Below are 20,322 nucleotides of genomic sequence, written 5' to 3'. Positions count from 1 at the left end.
AGAGGGCCTTTGCAACTGTGATATCCTCCTGTTTGTTTGTTGCCATGTTGGGGGGGGGGGGGGGTCCTGAGTAGGCTGCATCTCTGCCTCCCTTGGTTGTCTTGATGTGACTTTTTCTCTATATTCTTAGTTGTGTAAAATCTTAGTTCTTCTGGTCTTCAAGTTGTTCTCAGAGATAGTTGTTTTATATATAGCTGTAGTTTTGGCATGTCCATGGGTGGCAGTGAGCTCTGGATCTTGATTGCAAATTCACACATTCTATTTCTTGCAGCATTAAAGTAGCCAAAACCTAGATGCAATCTTATCCTTCAGGTTGCTGAATTACAATGTAGGATGAAATCCCAGACTTGCCATATCTCTTATGGGAAAAACTACACACATCCAGACCATCATTCTAGAGTGTCTCTATATTATATAATTTCACAATGCCCTATACTTTAAAGTTACAGCTTTTTGTTCCTGGTTATTATAATCATATAATATTGCATAATTATTGTATATAGTCCTTCACTATTCAAGTTCTAAGAAGGTAGAGATTTATTATTTATTGTCATGTGGAGCACCTAATATAATGCCTACATAGAGGAGGAGGTAAATATAAATGTGTAAATGAAAATCTTTTTCTGATCATCAAGCACCTAAACAATTCTTCATAATATTAAATTTAATTTAGTTTGGCCAAGAGTTATAACACAAATGTTAACATTAATAATGAACCATGCTATGTCAGAAACAACAGATATATACTTTCTTACCCTATAGTTCAATTATTAATTTTATTTGCTTAAAAATTTTAAATATAGTTGAATTCCTTTCATCACAATAAATATTTTATTACTATACTTTTTTTAAGAATCAGCTTCAGTTTGTCTTAAGTTTCATTGAAGTTTGATTCATTCACTTCCAAGATACAGTAGAAACTCAGGATGGGAAAGCAGACCCAAATCCACTTTTTAGCAACTCTGGCAAGAAGTTACTTAAAACGGTCAATTCTAGATTACTCCCCTCAAGTAGAGAGCTGATTATGCCTTATAAACAAAGATTTACATTTGTTCTTATTTCACATCATTCTTTTTTCTTCCAGATTTTCCACCTACCTGTCCCACTTAGACTAATTAAAAAAAAAAAAAAGAATGTATACTTCCTTGAAGTCAACATTAATAGAATAGCTCAGGCAAAAAGACATAGAACATAAAAAGCCACATCAAGATCTTGTTGCTGCTACTATTAGGTTTTGAGAACTGATTTTCCTTCTACTGCTATGACTACAAACAATAACTAACACTTACTGGGGACATATGTACCAGGAACTCCAGTCACTACAATTCTGCAAGGTAAATTCTTTTATTATCCTCTTTTTATAGATAAAGAAACTGAGATACCAAGGAAGTCACAGATCTGCCTGAGATCACAGAGCTAGAAGTTGAAACTAGTTTCTCTCTAGACCCATGCTGCTTTATATATTTCATCAACTAATTATTTCTAGCTTCATAATCATAATCATAAGGAAGAAAGAAAGCAAAATCTTATTGAATATTGAAGGAGCTTGAGTTGTGTGATTTCATGCTAGAGTACAGGCTCTCTAAAAGTCTAGATTTTTCCCGAATCTACTGATTGATTCATTCACTCAATCATTTAACAAGCTATGTAAACCAGGTTCTTGTTAAGCAATCACTAAATGGTAGCTATGATGATGATGATGATGATGACAACGATGACTTGAGAACTGCCTGATGGAGAGGATAGGCACATAAATAATTGAAATACATAGTTTTTAAAGCGCAATGACACAAGTATGTTATTAGTTCGCACATGATCCAAACACAGAGAATGTAGGTAAACCTTTACTTATTTTAGTCACTTGTGATGGTTAATTTTAAGTCTCACCTTGACTGGACAGAGGTGCTCAAATTAAATATTATTTCTGAGTATGTCTGTGCAAGTATTTCTGGATGAGATTAGCACTGAATCAGTGGACTCAGTAGACTGCCCTCCCCAATGTGGATGGGTATCATCCATCCATTCAGGGTATGAAGAGATCAAAAGATGGAGGAAGGAGGAATATGCCCCCTTTTTGCTTCCTATGGAGTTGGGATATTTCATCTCATCTTCTAAGGCCTTTAGACTTGGATTTCAACCATCAGCTTCTCTGTCCTCAGGCCTTTAACTCAAACTGAATTATATGACGGTTTTCCTGGGTCTGCAACCTTGCAAACAACAGACTGCTAGATTTCTCATCCCCCATTAATTGTGTGAACCAATTCCTCAGAATAAATCTCTCACCTACTGGTTTTGTTTCTCTGGAGAAGCTCAGCTAATACAGTCACATATTTTTCTTTTTTTTTTTTTTTTTTTTTTAGTCACATATTTTTCTAATGTCAAAGAGAATCTATCCTAAGCTTTATCAGTGCCTTACATAAGACAAATGACAGCCTTTTCTTTATTCAACTATTTCTAATTATGAAGGCTTCTACACAAATATAGACGGTGCCTCTTTGTTTACTTAACAGAAAAATAAAACTTTATAGGAAATAAACTATTTATAAAGTGTATAGTCTCCTTGAAGGCCAAAAAGCATGTGTCCATGGCAAATAATACACTTGGGCAAGGTAAATAAAAGAACCATTTAAAAATTATTGAGTTTCTTATTTTTAGTAGACACCTCATGAAAAAGGTTTATATTTTGCCTGTGGCAAAGTCTTTGGTAACCTCAGAAGAAAATAAAGACATGTGGCTACATGGCTATACAATTTGCTCAACTGTATAATCATTATACAAAAAAAGGTCACACTGTTATCAAAGACATTCTACCTGCCCTAAGTCTAAAGTATCAAATCTCAAGAGCTAAAATAAAAAATTACAAAAACTCCTAACAGCCAACTGTAAGAAAAGGCTTATTCAGAAAGTTATTTATTAAAATAATTCTGAAAAGATGAGATACTGAACTTGGTCTTTCATTAAATGTCAAATTCTTCCTAATTAGCTTCAGTGTTTTACAAAGACATTTTGTTCCATTACTCCTGATGTTTATTCAACATAAACGATAGGAGGAAAAGAGATTTTTCTCAATGATCCATTCTTCAAGGAAATTATTTTCAGAGATTAAAATTAACCTAAAGTATCTGATGAGTTTATTGGTATCTAAAAGGAGAGATCCTCAGGTGTTTTAAGCTCTCCCTATCAGTCCTGGATGCCTACACTCCCCCCCACCACTGGGGTACCATTTTACACAATGCAGTTTGACTCCAGGTCTTTGAATAAAGCCATTTGACAGCCATCACATTATACTTTACAGAAGGCTAATGTCTCTCTTCCCCACTTTTAACATGCACAGAAAATATGCTCTTGAAAAAAAAATCCACACCATTTACAAAGCTTGTTAGAATTTATCTTTCTCTAAGAGGGAAGTGAACTCAAAAGCATATGAGAAAGAAATCTACTTATACAAAGGGAGGTGAACATTCAAAGAACCAAATCTTACAGGGAATAAAAAAGGGAATAAGGGACAGCAGAACTGGATTAGCATATTTTCTTTAATAACTAAATCAACATATTTTATGATTTTTCCTCCTTTCTACCATTATATAAATGTAATCTTTTAAATCTCAATAGTGAAGAGACACAGAATGTAAAAAATAATGAGCATAAGTTTTCAAAACCATGTAAAGATGGCGTGTGATAATGTCAAGATTCTGATAAAATATATCTATGCTTAGAAGTAAAGCCTTCAGGGTAAATTTATGACTACAGTTAGGAATAATAAACGCCAATCTGTTTAACATCTAGTTAGTATATAAGAAGTTCCAGAATGGTGCCACTATACTTTGGAGCTAAGATTACTGTTGGAAGTAATCCACTAGTAAAATCATAGCAGAAAAGATGAGATTAGCTTGCCAAGGGAAAGCAGGAAGAATCAAACAGAATCTATTAAGTCTTGCCAATGTGGAAAAGATATAGCCCAATTAATGTTATAGACATCTGTAAAAGTAAATATATCAACTGATGGTGTACAGGAAGTCCAAAGGACCCAGACGGTTTCAGGGTAATTCCAGCACCTGTTTGAGGATGAGGGTGCCTTATTGGATGCCATAGGTTACTACAGTTCAGTGACACTTGTAATTGAGATCTTTGTTATTATCAGCTCAAATTTTTCCATTTATAATTTGACTATCCATACACAGATTTTCCTAAAAAGTGAGGGAATGTGATGATCATCTTGATACAAGGAATTGGATCTATACTCTAACACTCCCTTAGGCATCAGAGATTTGGATCAGGGAACTGGCTCTCCCCTTTACGGCTGTCACCTGCAGCAGGAACGCACATGCCTGATTCAAAACAGTTCATGTTAAGTTTCTGGCTCTGAAAAGATAAAGTCAATTCTGTCCCAAGGAAATCCTGCCTAAGAGGTCAGCTTCTTCCCTTCTCACTATTTTGATGCACAAGACCTTTCAGGATCACAAAAAGGTCTCAGTTTGCTTTTAGATACATTACGTATGATTACGGAAATTGCCATAAAGCAGAAGCTCTAGGTATGAACTGAATAAGCACTGATTCTATGACAAAACGGAGCAGCTTATTTGAAAAAACTAAACTCTAATATATGTTTATATACTGCTCTTCTAACAAGAGAGGAAAGCAGAAAAGGCAATCCATCAATCAAATATTTAGTTCCTGGAAATAAACATTGATTACTTTCTGATATCTTAACTGATAAATTTGGGGCACCTGGGTGGCTCAGTGGTTGAGCATCTGCCTGTCGTGATCCCGGGATCCTGGGATCGAGTCCCGCATAGGCCTCCCTGCAGGGAGCCTGCTTTTCCCTCTGCCTATGTCTCGACCTCTGTGTGTCTCTCAGGAATAAATAAATAAAATCTTTAAAAAAAAAAACACTGATGATTTATTATTATAATAGCCATAACCAGGTAGCTGGAGTCCATTTATTTTTATGTGAACAACTTGTTACTAAAGATCATTAAACAGTATACAGTAGAATGCTTAGTTTAAGGCCCTATTTCTGCTATGCCCAATTTTAAGTCAAGGGAAATTAGATTAAAAATGTCAGTAAAACAAGAAAAAAAAAAAAGAAGAAGATTCTGAGTTTCCTATCAACTTTGTTATACTTCTGTTATTATTAGAGAACTTTTCTGGACACAGGCATAAATACTTAGCATACTGAAGTATATTATTTAAGAACTAATTTGTAAAAATAAAAGTTAGGAACACATTAGACAGCTTTTTGATTTATTTTAGGTTTTAAATTGAGATAAATCATCAGATACATGACAAAGGCAGCAACTTTGGTAGTTGCTGGATAATGCAGACACCTGTGTAGTTGGAGCTGTAAAGGAATTTTTATTAGGCTGCTAGAAAACCAGCATTGAATTCAGTTGCTGAATTTCAACCAATTTAAATAAAGTACTTGACCTACAAGCTTATAACCCTAAATTTCTCAATGCAGCTGCCAGAAATCTATTTTCCAAATGAAACAACAGATGGTTCTGAACAATACTGCAATATAGCAATTTTCAGTTACTCCAAAGTGTTTTCTTCTTGTTAAAATTTTAAAAAATTAAGAAAATAATTTTCTGAAAAACTGCTATTTTCAAAGTGAAAAGCAAAATTCAATAACCTAAGCGATTATTTTTTTAGCATTATCTTTAGAAATTGCTCTATTTGCCAGTTTTTATTTACTTAAAACAACACATGGCAGGTTGTAACCTTGCCCTCATTTTAGAACTAATTTAATAATCCTGCAGTGCCTGCAAGCATTTCAAGATGTATCTTTCCATGTGATAATTTCCAACTCACAGCATGCATTTAGTTCAAAACTTCATCATTCTGGGAGGATGAGACCAACAGGCCAATTAAGCCTGATGTGAAAGATATTTAAAACCTATAAACCTTTGTAAATAACTGAAAAACTGCTCATTCCTTTGAATACCATCATCAACAAAATAAATACAGCCATTTGGAATGAGCCCAACCCCCAAAGAAGAAGCTTAACCTTTCAGGACAAATCACCTCAAGTTCCTTAAACTGTCCTTGGCAAGCGGCTGTACTTCCTATGCACTATTTAATCGAGAATGTTCTCATCCTTCCTTCTTTTCCAGCTCATTACCTCTCCAGTGCTGTGCAATGGAGCATGGGCTCTGGCTGTGGCCTGCCTGGATCTGGTCCCAGCACCATCACTTACCACCCAGGAGATCCTGAGATCTCCTCAACCTCAAATTCCTCAAATTCTAAATGCTAACTGGTCCTGGCCTCTTTGCCATTGTCTAGATACACTTAGTTGACACAAGCAAAGAACTTCAAAGATGCCAGGTACATGGTAAGTGCTCAATACATGTAGCTATTCGGATTACTATCATTATTGCATCCCTTCCCTCCTGTCTGGCTCAATGCCTAGGATGCTCCAAGATCTGGAAAGATTTCTTCTTTGCCTTGCACCGGCTCGACCCCGCATCTTCGCCCTTGGTTCTCTAGCTTGTGAGCAACCTGTACACACGACGACAAAGCAAACCAAAGCAAAAAAACTTCAGGGGGTTCAGCCAACACCCCTCATAACTACTTCTCTACTCCCTCTTTTACACAAAACTTATCTTTTAAAGCTAGTCTATGGTTCACTTCCTCCGTTTTGTCACCATTCACACTTACCTCTGGCAGTTTTATACCGAAAGCTGCTTTCTGGATGGTCACATGATCACAGAGTCCAGCAGCCTTCTCTCAACCTTCCTGACCCTCGCAAGGCACCTGCCAGTTTACATGAGAAAACGCAGGTAAGGCCACAGAGGGCTGGCATTTGGCCAGCTAGGATGATGATGACGACAGGGAAAAGTCTCAGTGACCTATTCACACCCTTCTCATTCCTTTTTTTTTTTTTTTTTTAAAGATTTTTATTTATTTATCCACGAGAGACACACACACAAACAGAGGCAGGGCCACAGGCAGAGGGAGAAGTATGTTCCCTGCAGGAAGGGGAGCCTGATGCGATCCCAGACACCAGGATCACACCCTGAGCCAAAGGTGGACCCTCAACCACTGAGTCACCCAGGTGCCCCACCCTTCTCATTCTTTACAGACTCTCCTCACATCTCACATAGACCTCCTCCATGCGGTCCTAAGTATACTAATGTCAACCCAGAAGGCCAGCCCTTGAAGTCAGTGTGCAAGTGCCTCAAATTTTCATTAATCTGAATCAAAACTTAGCACACTTAACATTCTACTGATGTATCAGTATGCTTTTATTCTCATAACAAACTAAATAAAAATGTAATGAGAATTCAGGGACTGACCTTACTTGAACCCAATTTCATTTTTTTTTAAGATTTTATTTATTTATGAGAGACATAGAGAGAGGCAGAGACACAGGCAGAGGGAGAAGCAGGCAGAGGGAGAAGCAGGCTTTATGCAGGGAGCCTGATGTGGGACTCGATCCCAGGTCTCCAGGATCACGCCCTGGGCTGAAGGCAGGCTCTAAACCATTGAGCCACCCAGGGATCCTGAACCCAATTTCAAATAACATTCTATAAGCCATATGGTCAGACACTGAAATCACTCTCCATTCTTGATAATACAGAGCAGGTTGTTGGCAACAAGCTACATCTTTGTTGTCATTACCCTAACTAAGCCACTACACCTCGCGGTCACCTGTCCACATTTCCCCAGGAACTGAAAAGCAAGTTTAGTTTTGGCCTAAGAATGATGCAACATTACTAGAAAAAAAATCAAATCTTATGTATTATAAAGTCAGTGTGTTATCCATTGCTTTGTATCATCAGTGACTTTGTAGCACTACAAGTAGAATTGGTTACATTTTTTATGAATGTCCATCTAAATATTTACCACATTTAATTCAATGAGACCATTGCTATTAGAAGCAGTTATCCTAAAAGAACCATGTTCATGTACTAATTAGATGCCTCCAGTTAGTCACTTTTACAAAGAAAGAGGTGAATTACCGCCAAGGATTGGAGCTCTTTTGTTTCCTCCTCTGCTGCTGAAGCATGGTAGGATAGAACCTACAGGGTAAGAAACAAAGGAAACAGGTTATCCAAGAGAGGGCTACCGAATGTGTAGACTTTGACTGTAGACTCTGACGGGTGCAAGCTTGAGCTTCTGCTAAAACTTCCTGGAGACAGAACTACACACCTCTGTATGTCAGATCTTGTTTCCTGCTTTCTTCACCAGAGAGAAAAATCCCAGATTTCGATTTAATCTTTTGTCTTTGTTTCAGAAGACAAAAGATTATACTCCTTAGGTTCAGAGAACGTTTTGTCACTTTAATTCTGACACTGTTGATATAAATAAAGAGCACATTATTTATCAGCCATGCTACTGGCTCAGACATGGCAGAAAAATTACTTTGTGCTGCTTTTTTCCCTTTTATCGTATTGCTTTTTAAAAAAATAATGAGTCAGTAATTATTAAAGATGGCTAATGAGCACATGGGCTCTCACTAAGCTGTTCTCTCTTCCTCTATATAGGCTTGCAATTTTCCATAAGAAAAAGTTTTTATAGGGACGCCTGGGTGGCTCAGCGGTTAAGCATCTGACTTCGGCTCAGGGCATGATCCTGGAGTTCCAGGATCAAGGCCCACATCAGGCTCCTTGCATGGAGCCTGCTTCTCCCTCTTCCTATGTCTCTACCTCTCTCTCTGTGTTTCTCATGAATAAATAAAATCTTTAAAGAAAAAAAAAGTTTTTGGGATCCCTGGGTGGCGCAGCGGTTTAGCGCCTGCCTTTCGCCCAGGGCGCAATCCTGGAGACCCAGGATCGAATCCCACGTCGGGCTCCCGGTGCATGGAGCCTGCTTCTCCCTCTGCCTATGTCTCTGCCTCTCTCTCTCTCTCTCTGTGACTATCATAAATAAATAAAAATTAAAAAAAAAAGGAACAAAAACATTAAAAAAAAAAGTTTTTACAGAAAGACAACTTCTAATTGATAGCTGGCTTAGATTCATTCAGTACAAAACCATGGAAACTAAAAATTTTTATTTAAAAACTATACACATGTGTATACATGTATACACATGTGTGAAACTACATGTATGTATATGTATTATATGAATGTAATTTGAGGTATATGTGTGCATATATACACACGCATGTTTGTGTGTACATATGTACATATACATATGCATGTATTTCTTTTTTTAAGATTTTATTTATTCATGAGAGACACAGAGAGAGAGAGAGAGAGGCAGAGACACAGGCAGAGGGAGAAGCAGGCCCCATGCCGGCAGCCTGATGTGGGACTCAATTCCAGATTCTGCGATTCACACCCTGAGCCAAAGGCAGATGCTCAACCACTGAGCCACCCAGGTGTCCCGCATGTGTGCATTTCAAGAAGATTTCCACTGACTTATAATCCAAAGTCTCTTATATGATACTATGGCAAAACTATTAGTGTTATATATTCATTTTAGAAAGTAAAGTCTACCATCTTGGTTATTGGTAAATTTTTACTTATAATGCATAGCTTTCATGCTATTTGGGTTAGGTATTTTTTAGAGGATTGGAGGAAAAGTTAGCATATTCCAAACACTGATTCCCACAGATCTCAATCAACTAAATAAGAGTAGGCAAACATTCAAATATATTTCATACCAGTATATGAATAAGTAGAGGCATTTGCCCTTTTGAAGTCTATTTCCCTAACCTGGTCTCTGATGTAAGAAATTTCTATTATACCAAGTGAACGTTTTCAGGCAGTTTGTGAAAATCATCTGGGAAGGGCTGCCCCCCACCTTGGGGCAGGGTAGTCCCACTTGGAAGGGAGCCTGCCTGAGGTCAGTGTCCCAAACCAATGGCTCACTAGCTGCCTGCACATTCAGAATCGCTTGGAGGAGCTCTAGAATAACATAGATTCCCAGCCTTTACCCATGATTCAGGAATTAGGATTCTCAGAAGTGGGATCCATAAATTTGTAATCTGAAAGAGTTTCCCCTTTCCTCAATTCTGATTCTCCAAGTGCTTGGGGTTTCTGTTTTTGTCTTTTAAGATGTGTGACTACGACTCCTCATGAGGAGATGGGGAGGCTCAGACAGTGAGAAAGACACTGGCTTCAGTGACAGCAGATGTCTATGTGAATGGACTCTTAAAGTCTAAGGAGTGAAGGGACAACCAGCCCTGAGTTTTGGTTTGGTCATACGACCTTTGATATGTTTCTACAATATGCTGGGTCTCTGTTTCCTTAGCTGGTTAAAAGAGGAACTAAAGTTTCAGGCCGATTCTTGGGAGGAGACAGTGAGATCACACACAGACCCCACAAGCTGTTACAGGGGAAAGGGCAGAAGCTGAGTGTGTGGCCGCAGAGATTGAGAGAGTCCTGCATGCGCCAGCCCACCTCCAGTGTGACCATCTGCTTAGCCATGGCTCTCTCCACCGCTTCATACATCTGTGTGTTCTGGATCCCCAAGCCACAAAAGATGACAAAAGCCTCCAGAAACTGTTCATCACATCGGTTGAAAGGCTTAACCTTGCCAGTATTCTCCTCCATCTTATTAACAAGTTGGCAAACCCCTATAACAATCCAAGAAATTGAGCAAATATTATTAATTATTATAGTTTTTATTGACTTTAACACCACACCCCCCCACACCCCCCCACACACACTGCCGCCGCCGCCAAGATTTTCCTATACTTTCCTCTTAGGAATGCTTGCAATCTCCAAAGAAGCAAACAGATCCTCACAAATATAAGAAAAGTAAACTGAATTAATTTACATGAGAACTTGTTTCACACAGTCCTAAATGTATGTTGCCTGTGTTCAAAAAAATCCTAGAGTACTATTTTCTTCTAGACTCAGTCACGAATTTTAGATCAGTTGAGTCCCCAAAGACAATTTGTCCTTTGGAGACTAATTGGATTTTTGTCCACTTGCCAAGAGAACAATTTTGTTGCACGTCAGAATTTTGGGTCACACAGACTGCCTTTCCTTACTGAGAAACCAGAAGTTAAAAAAACACAATTACATACAAAACAGAAGGTACAAAACAGGCAAATTCATATAGACAGTCTCAAATTTCAAATAAGCACCTCTGCACCCAGGAGAATCATATTTGCAGACAACTTTTGATACTGCAAATAAATGCAAATAAAAATGACTATTTACTTAGAAATAAAGGCAGAAGTAATCTTTAAAGAAAATCATAACCTCTAAATCCTAGCTTCTCTTAGAAGGTCAAACATATGGTCAATATAAAGGAAAAAATTATGTCAACATTATGATAAATCTTGACTGAACTAGTTCTGTGGGATTCTGAGCCTCAAGGCCTCTCTGAGTTTGGTGACCTCCTACCTCTGGGTTTAACAAGTGTCATTAAATCCTCATTTCTTCTGTAAATAAATAATAACAGTTCCATCATGTGCGCCCACTGTGGGGCATGTGTTGTGCTAAAACCTTCGGTATAACACACAATCTCTGGGCCTTACGACTTACGCTATGAGGTAGGCGTGACCATCCCCATTTTACAAACCAAAAATCTGAGTCTCGGATTAAGTCATTTGCTCAAGGCCACTGGCTGGTATGCTTAGATCTAAAATTTGAACTCTAGCTCAGCCTAGTCGCAAAGGCCACTATTTACTGCACTCTGCTGCTTGGTGCCCTTTTACCTTCTTCTGATCACTGCTGGCAGTCCCCTGACTGCATCTTGCTTGCTCACATCCTTGCCTGTGCTTTCCCACCAGCCTCCACTGCTCACCACACTGCTCTCTTTCCTATCATCCAGTTGACACCTAAATCTCCTTCACACTAGCTCCTGGAGGCAGCCTACTTCCCAGGTGAGGCAGGCACTTCTCTTTTCTTTGCCCTCAATGTTACCACTCAGTACCAGTCTTTCTCCGACTGGCTTACTTCACTGAATTCCACTCCTGAACCCAATGTTACACTATATGTGAACTAACTAGAATTTAAATAAAAATTTGGAGAGGAAAAAATATTATCCCTTGGTGTATCACGGTGGATTTTCCTTCTGGCTCTCTTCCTAGGCTGTACATATCTTGGGCCTAGGGATTTTTTCAGTTCCACTTTCTCAGCTAGCAAAATGCCTGGCATATAGCAGGAACTCAAAAAATGTTTACTGAGTTAAAGAAAGAATGCAGGACTGTAGCTCTGACCCCAACTACTTTCCCATGAAGATTATAGTCTGTTATCTCTTATTTTTCCCAGAGTACAAAAGGATTTCAGAGTCCACAGTGATCCACGGTGGCACATTAAGTCCCTTTATCACCATCAATATGCAATTTATTTTGAAAGCTACAAATTAATTGTACTCTCATTTTTGTTCTCATTTGTTTGTGGGAGTTTTGCTACTATAGACAGGAAAGACATCCTTATCTGTCTGTATTAGTACCGCAGGGGTTACTTCTCTAACACCTATTCCATTATCAAGAAATACTTTTAACGAAACATAATGAATTTGGACACTACAAGAGAAACCATAATGAAACAGCAATTGGCATACTCTCAGAAGAATACATCCCCTGTATGGTACAAGGTGAGAGTTCTGTCCTCTGACGCATGTGAGTCCCCAAATTATAAATATGGAACTGCTTATCTGGGATCTGGCTATCTCCCAAATCACATTTTCTTGTTTGTTTCATGCCTTATCTTCACATCACAATGTAATTGCCTTTCAATTTTGATTGAAGTCATCTCCTACTTGATGGCCATGTTTAATAAACAAGATTTTTCTTTTAAACACTTCCTAAGAATTACCGTATGTATGTAAAGGCAAAGACAAAAGGAAGGAGACGTGGCTGACAGGCAGGCTCCTGGGCTTCTGACCTAGCTTAGTAACTCTCCTGCACGTCAGGTCAAATCTTGCCTTACGCAAAAGTCACTGAATGAGCATTAAGAAATATTGGTTAATACCTCTGGAATTCAAAGATATAGAAATGAATGTTAAATGTACAAGTATCAGGAGTTGGCTTAACAACCACAGCTCATAGCAGAACAGCTGAAGTGTGTTTGCGTTACCATCCACCACTCTGGATACAGATGTGTAGACAGAGCTAAGCTCTGTGCAAGAAAAGGGGTGAAGACAAATTATATATTTGGGCATATAATTTGATTCTCCTTTGAAAGTAGAATGGGCAGTCATATTTATGTAGCATTCACCATCATTTCGCTGATTTCTTTATATCTTTCAGAAAATTTAATTCTATCAAACAAAAATACCCAGGTTTTTGTTTTTGTTTTTAAGGCTATGAGGAAGAAGGTTTATTCAAACAAATAGAGTCTCTTTATGGGAGACAATATAAAGCCTGGACACATTTATAGATAAGATTTTGAGAACTTCATTAATGACTGGTAGAGTGAATAAAGAGTATAATAATGAAATTTAAAACTGGTCACTTGAGATGCCACATCTTACCAGGAATCCATATAAAATCAGAATCACTTATATGTGAAAACAAAATACCTAATGCAGACCCAAAAGTAAGACAAAACCACTCAGCAAAAATCAATTAATATAGAAATCATAAAATAAAATATTCAAAAACATTAGGAGAAAACCAAGAGGTAGGGCAGTTAGTAAAATAGCAGTGTTACTTAATATTATTAGAGTACACAAAGTACTTGTCCAGATGTTGTTTCACATGGTCCTCATGGCAACTCTGAGAGCTAAGCTGGCACCAAAGGCCATCTCTACCAATTATGCTGAAGGGACTAGATGTTTTCTTCTAAAAATCACACAATTATGTTTTCTTTTCTGTAATTCCAGGGATCCGATGTTAGCAACCATCGTTTTTCTTCTGGCTTTTTGGCAGAGAAGGGACAGTGCTTAGATTCTATGTGTAGACTCATGTATCCTCTATCATACAGTGTAGACTCCCAAATTAGCATCCTGTGTTGCCAATATGCAAGACCTTATCACCAGTCTTGGAATTTTTTTTTCTCTTGTCATTTATCAGTTATCTTAATCTGAGGTTTTCTGCTGTATAGTGCCTTGCTTTTAACAGCTTCTCTGTTTTAAGATTATATATGAACCTAGTACTTTTATAGATTCACGATATCACATTTAATTTTTTAATTCAACTTCATTTTCCCCACGAATTGCTGCTTAGATTCTTAAAATACTTGAATAGTCATCCCTTCTCCAATGATTTGAATTGCCACCTTAAATAATAAAGTCACTCTTAGTACTTCAACTACTAGGTTGTTTTTCCACATTTTAATATTTTTGAAATCAGTTTGCATCCCAATCAATTGCTTGTCATAGTTTAATTGAAATAATTTTTTTTTCTTTCTTGGAAGTATAGAAAATGAAGTCTTTCAACCAATGGCATCTTAGAAACAATGAACTATTATATACATAACACTAATACATATGTATCAGACTTGGGTCTGCATTTATTTTTTATTTTATTTTTTAAAAGATTTTGTTTATTTATTCATAGAGACACACACAGAGAGAAAGAAATGAGAGACATAGAGAGAGAGAGAGAGAGAGAGAAAAGAGAGAGAGAGAGGCAGAGACATAGGCAGAGGGAGAAGCAGGCTCCATGCAGGAAGTCCAATGTGGGACTTGATCCCGGGGCTCCAGGATTACACCCCAGGCTGCAGGCGGCGCTAAACCGCTGCGCCACCGGGGCTGCCCTTGGGTCTGCATTTAAACTACTGTATTCCATCCATCTTTCCATCTTTTCTGGCACACATATATTTTTTTAAATTATTTATTTGACAGAGAGAGAGACAGAGAGCATGAGACGGGGGAGGGTGAGGCAGAGAAGCAGATTCCCTGATGAGTGGGGAGCACAACGTGGGGCTTGATCTCAGGACCCTGGGATCACTACCCGAGCCAAAGGCAGATGCTTAACTGACTGAGCCACACAGGCGCCCTCTCCCTATATTTTTAATAGCTTTGGCTTGTGTATATCGATGATGTTAGTTTATTAGAAGCATTTATGACAATTACACTTTCTTGGTGGATTTTAACTTTAATCAATGCAACGCATCCCTTTATATGATGTTTTTACCTTAAATTCAACTTTCTCTAATATTATCATCTCTATTCAAATTTTGCTCATTTTATATAAAAATGTGTTCTTATTGGTATATACCTCATATCTTCCAGAAATTCCCTAATTGTTTTTAGTCCAGTCAAGGTAAGCTTCTGTTTTCTAATGCTATTGTGAAGTTTTTCTTACTATTTTTTCAATCAATTCTTGAAACTATAATTCTTATATTTTTATTCTATATATTTTCACTTTTATAATTTTCACCTTACTTCCTTAGTTTTATTTTTTTCTCATTTTCTTGCAATTAATACTGCACCTACAGTCTTACTGCCTGGAGCTTATTATAACTAAGCATAATTTACAATTCTCTGGGAAAAAAACCCAGATACTTTAAGCATTATAAACAATACATACCATGGATGACACTGCACAGTTTAATTATACTTGCATTAGGAAAATCCTAGCAAATATTTTTTTTCCTAGCAAATATTTTTATAAACAAATAAGCAATTAGTGACATTGCCAAATGGCAACTTTTTTTTTGCAACATTTAATATGAAAAATAAAGTGAAATTGTGTCAAATTTAAACATATAAGAATCAAATTGTTACACAGAGAGGAGTAGAGGATTAGGATACTAAGCAGTTTAAAACATACATTCAGTAAGAAATATAGTTGACCCATAAACAACATGGATTAGAACTGCGAGGGTCCACTTATCTGTGGATTTTTTGATAAATACAGTATAGTACTGTAAATGTATTTTCTTTTCCTTCTAATTTTCTTAATAACATTTTCTTTTCTATAGCATACTTTATTGTAAGAAAACATTATATAATATATATAACATAGAAAATATGGATTAATCAATTGTTACTGAAAAGGCTTCCTTCCAGTCAACAGTAGACTATTAGTAGTTAGGTTTGGGGACATTTAAAAATCATATATCGACTTCAGGATGCATGGGGGGTGTCAGTGCCCACAGCCCCCATGTTGTTCAAGAGTCCACGTACGGACTTCTCATACTTCACTGTCAAGTGATGTGTGATATAACACTGTGATTTTTGTTATACTTTTTGTTAACAAAGAGATGAAAATGCCAGTTATGTAAAGTGGAGATGTTCTCAACATATATTTTTTTGGATGGGAATGGGATTTCTTCAAAAATCTGTCCTGAAATTGGCATGGAAAATCGGAATAAGAATTTCTGGTAAACATGATTTGGGAAAAGGCATATTTAACCTAATAAGTAGGGGAAATAATTGGTTAAAATAAATGAATGTTGAATAAGAAAAATATTTCCTTAATAGCATTGGAAGCAAAACTCTGGAAACACTCTGTATTAGCCAGCTCACTAAGAAAACATCTGATAGGAAACAATACCCCGGGGAGTACAACAGGCCCCATACTGGTCTAATGTCTATAATTTCATCTAAATGTCAGTAATGGAAAAATATGAGGAGAGAGGAAGATCACAAAAAACACATGGGCCTGTCTGCCTTTCTGCATGTAACTCTATGGGGATTCTCTATTAGAATTACATAATAGAGGAATCTGGCCTGTGATATGTAAGAAAAATTATCTACAGCCATGACTTTTTCCATGCTGCATCTGCGGGCACAAAACACAGGCAGGAATTCAAATTTTCTGTTTTGTCACACTTTTAAAGAGCAGGGAGCCCTGGAGATATTTCTTATTGTAGTTGGAATCAACGTGAGCCCACACCAAAACCCCCATTTTTTCCCTTTTTATTAATGGGGAATGTTTCCTCTCTGAAAATAACATTTGCTTACTTTCCTGGCTCTGTCATCAAGTAGGGTGACACAAAACATATGCCAAGTCTGATTACTTCAATTGGTATTTTTAAATTTTTTTGCTCCTTGAAGGAAACATGACAGGATCATAGAATATGAATTTTGAGCAGGTCTCAAAGGTTATTTAGTTCAACTCTGCAAAGGTGAGTAATGTGCTCATGAGGTTTTAACCGAATAAAGGAAGAGCAGAGCCAAATGGACACCAAGTCCCCTTCCCACTTGGGGTTGTTTGCACTGCACTGAACCAGCTCACATTTGCATCAAGTGATGACAAAGCCTGATAGATAACTTCCTCCAGCTACTCCCCTTTCCCAATTATTATTCCAAAGAGATGCTAGAGAGGAAAAGCAAAGCTGTGACCTGATGTGGCAAGATGCCACTCAGTCCTCCTTACGAAAACTTATTAGTGAATAATGCATCACTTCTGGAATTTCATTTCACATTTTCAAAGGTCAGGGGCAGCTTTGTAGTAAAGTCTTTATCCTTAAATCAAAAAGCATTAAAAAATATATTTCTAATGTATATTTCTAATGTAGTTTGCACCTTGCATTTCCTAGGAAATAAAATTTTATAGTGTAGCGTTTACTTGGGATCATATACTTGGAAGTATATGATATGCCTTACTTGGAAGGCACCCTTGCCAGTCTCCTTGTTGCTTATGTTGGCAAACTGATCATCTTGAGAAGAAAATGCACTCACTATGTATTCATCAGCGTTTACTTTTCTCTCTGAGAACTGTGAAGAGTGCAGGTCAGCAAACAGCCCAGCCGGGAATCACCAGGCTGACTTCTGGGAGGCTTTACCAGGCAGTTCACCAGTGTCAGGATCCAACTCCTCGCCTCGTAGGTTTAGAAACCAAATTACCATGGCTGCAGACAGAGCCATCTCTCTGGGGGTAGAGTCACAGTAACTAACTTCGTAAGTCTGATATCTAACACCAAAATATTCGTGTATAGCACGAAACATCTGGCCCAGGCAATAGCAACTCCAGCCTATCACCTCAAGTCCAGTTCACTGATTTATAATAAGAAACAACTGTCGGGACACCTGAGTGGCTAGTTGGTTAAGCGTCTACCTTTGGCTCAGGTCATGATCCTGGGTTCCTAGTTGGAGCATCGTATCTGGCTCCCTGCTCAGCGGGGACTCTGCTTCTCCCTCCCCCAGCTCTTATGCTCTCACTCCCTTATTCTTTCTTCCTTTTAAACAATAAATAAAATCCTTTTTTTTTTTTTTTAAAGAAACAACTGTCAAAGCAATCAAGGTATTTTTGAGTATATAAGTAATATATTCTCCTCCTAAGAATTAAGTTACCTTGGGGAAAAAATAATCAGAACAAGGGAAGTCAGATTGGTGGGATGGTTAATGGCATACCCTGGTGCCTGCATTTCACAGGAAGAATGCACACTGGCGAAGGGACTGGAATCACTGAAAGCTACAGCCTGCTACATCCACTGCCACCAAGCAATGGCCTAACCATGTGGTCAGACTATTCAACCCACGCTGATGCAACTTACTACATCCAACTCCACTTGAGGGGTGAGGAGTCTCTGACCCCTGGGCAGAACCTACATAGGTACTTTCAATATTTGTCCTTTTTTTCCCCTTTTTCATTAATAATACCTCCTTCCCCTGCCTTGCTGGTTGATAGCCTCCTTCAATAAAACTACAGTTAAGTCCTGCAATCTGGAAACTACTCAGACTTTTTAAGATAAATTTATATTTCTAAGCCTCACTTCATTAGGGTTTCTATTTAAAGGTTAGCTTTCAGAAGGTCTTTGTATTTCCTTTATTTCAAAGTTCTCAAGACAACGTTAACAGTTCAGACTAGTTTCATATGTCAATCATGCATGATTGGCAAATAAAACCTCCTACTTTCTCTACTACTCTCAATATAACCTGCAAGGCCAAGAAACAAATATGTCAAGAATAGGTAACATCATTCCTTTTTTTTTTTTTTTTCTGAGGATGCATTCTTCCAACATTCCTGAAGTAGACATTTTTCTTATTACCTTAATATAAGAATGTAAGCTCCTGAGGGCCGGGATTTCCACTTTGCTCGCCAATTTATTCCACATCACTAGAATACTGGAGTGCTCAATAAATATTCTTGAACGTATGAATACACTCTAAAACCCAAATCCCACATTTAAAAAAACAGAGGCAATGAGAGTCTCTAAAACAATATACATTATCAACTTGATGTTTCTCAGTCTACAAATTTTCTACACATCATTCTTCAACAAAAATCTTGTTGAAATAGTATTATAATAATTACAAAAATACATTATAGCTAAGATATCTAACAATGTCTGTTAACATCAATAAAATTATTTCAAAATTATTTTATTCCAATTTTTATCTTTTTTCACACACTTTATCAAATTTACAACTGAAGGAAAAAATTTCTGGGAACACATTTTTTTTCTTTAATAAGTATAGAGTAGAGATGAATAAAAGGTTTTACCTATCACTTTATTCTTCTTTCCATTTTTTATAGGAGTACAAAGCAAACTTCTAATGCATTGCTGGTTTACATTTCCTGTGTTTTCATTCTAAACAAAAACAAAAATAAAACAAAGCAGATACAAATTATGAAGAGATTGATTTGTCCATTAGGTGCTATATAAACTATATCAGACATCTAAAACCACTATCATATTCATCTTTTACTAGCTGGAGATACAATCAGAGCGCAGAAAATGTACAAATTATAATGAAGTTCACATACATGCAATATACAGCAATTAGTCTTTACATTATTAAAAGTAATAAATGTCCTATATTTCCTTTTTTTTTTCATTCTGAACTTCCCAAGCAGCTTTTGGTAACACTAAGCAAAATATTTATGTAATTATTTACTATACTGGTATAGTACATGTCTCAATAACTTACGATGGCCAGAATCTAAAAAGCACTACACTACCTCAGATACTATATGCTACAAACTTGCCTTTCTTTAGGACTGCCTCTGTTTCTATTGCTCATACTGCTAAAGTTCTAAAAAGGCTTTCTAGATACCCAAGTAACAAAATCAAGGCAGCTGCCTCAAAATGCAATGCTTTCCCAGAAATGAGAGAAAACATTAGAATTCAAAGTTTTCAGTGTCTGAGAAACTGATCTTTGTAGCTTTGCTGTCAAAGAAAACATACTCATTTCTCCACAGAGCTACTCACTGCAGTAAATGCCCAGTAATATATGTTTGAGCCATATGGAACTTAATTTTTGAGGACAAACTTAAGAACTCTAGCAACACTGTAAGAATGTCACTGACATAAAGTAGGTAATAGAATTGACTCAAAACTAGTTTATGATAATTCATTATTACACACTGCATACAAAGCTAGTAAGTACAGAGAAAAATACTGGAGTACAGCTGACTGCCTCTCAACAGATTATGAGCTATTTTATTTTATTTCGTTTCATCAGATCAGGGAAAGCACAGATCACTCTGAAATAGCCAGTTCTAAGGTCAGGTCTTCAGCTGAAGAGGCCCTATAAGTGCAGATCTGATGGGAAAACAGCATTTGAGTTCCAAGTTTAAAG

The 20,322-nt window shown here is 37.2% G+C and overlaps 1 protein-coding gene and 1 long non-coding RNA gene across 6 annotated transcripts in view; one reads left to right on the top strand and one right to left on the bottom strand.

Annotated features, from left to right (window-relative positions):
• Positions 1–20,322, bottom strand: part of PDE5A (phosphodiesterase 5A) — a 133,006-nt gene that overhangs the window by 45,733 nt on the left and 66,951 nt on the right. For all 4 annotated transcript variants that reach the window (XM_026013453.2, XM_072755353.1, XM_072755352.1 and 1 more), the window contains exons 9-11: positions 19,244–19,331; positions 10,347–10,522; positions 7,962–8,021 (exon numbers count right to left, since the gene is read on the bottom strand). In XM_026013453.2, the coding sequence (XP_025869238.2) occupies positions 7,962–8,021; positions 10,347–10,522; positions 19,244–19,331 (324 nt within the window). The remainder of the gene's footprint in view (positions 1–7,961; positions 8,022–10,346; positions 10,523–19,243; positions 19,332–20,322) is intronic.
• The window catches only part of LOC112930979 (uncharacterized), a 44,889-nt gene continuing 42,738 nt past the window's right edge, over positions 18,172–20,322 (top strand). The window contains exon 1 of one of the 2 annotated variants that reach the window (XR_012001013.1): positions 18,172–18,352. This is a non-coding gene — a long non-coding RNA (uncharacterized lncRNA). The remainder of the gene's footprint in view (positions 18,353–20,322) is intronic. The other variant, XR_003237242.2, reaches the window with a different exon arrangement.

The sequence above is a fragment of the Vulpes vulpes genome, chromosome 4 (genome assembly GCF_048418805.1).
Source record: "Vulpes vulpes isolate BD-2025 chromosome 4, VulVul3, whole genome shotgun sequence".
Lineage (NCBI taxonomy): Eukaryota > Metazoa > Chordata > Mammalia > Carnivora > Canidae > Vulpes > Vulpes vulpes.
This window is presented reverse-complemented; position numbering and strand designations above follow the sequence as displayed.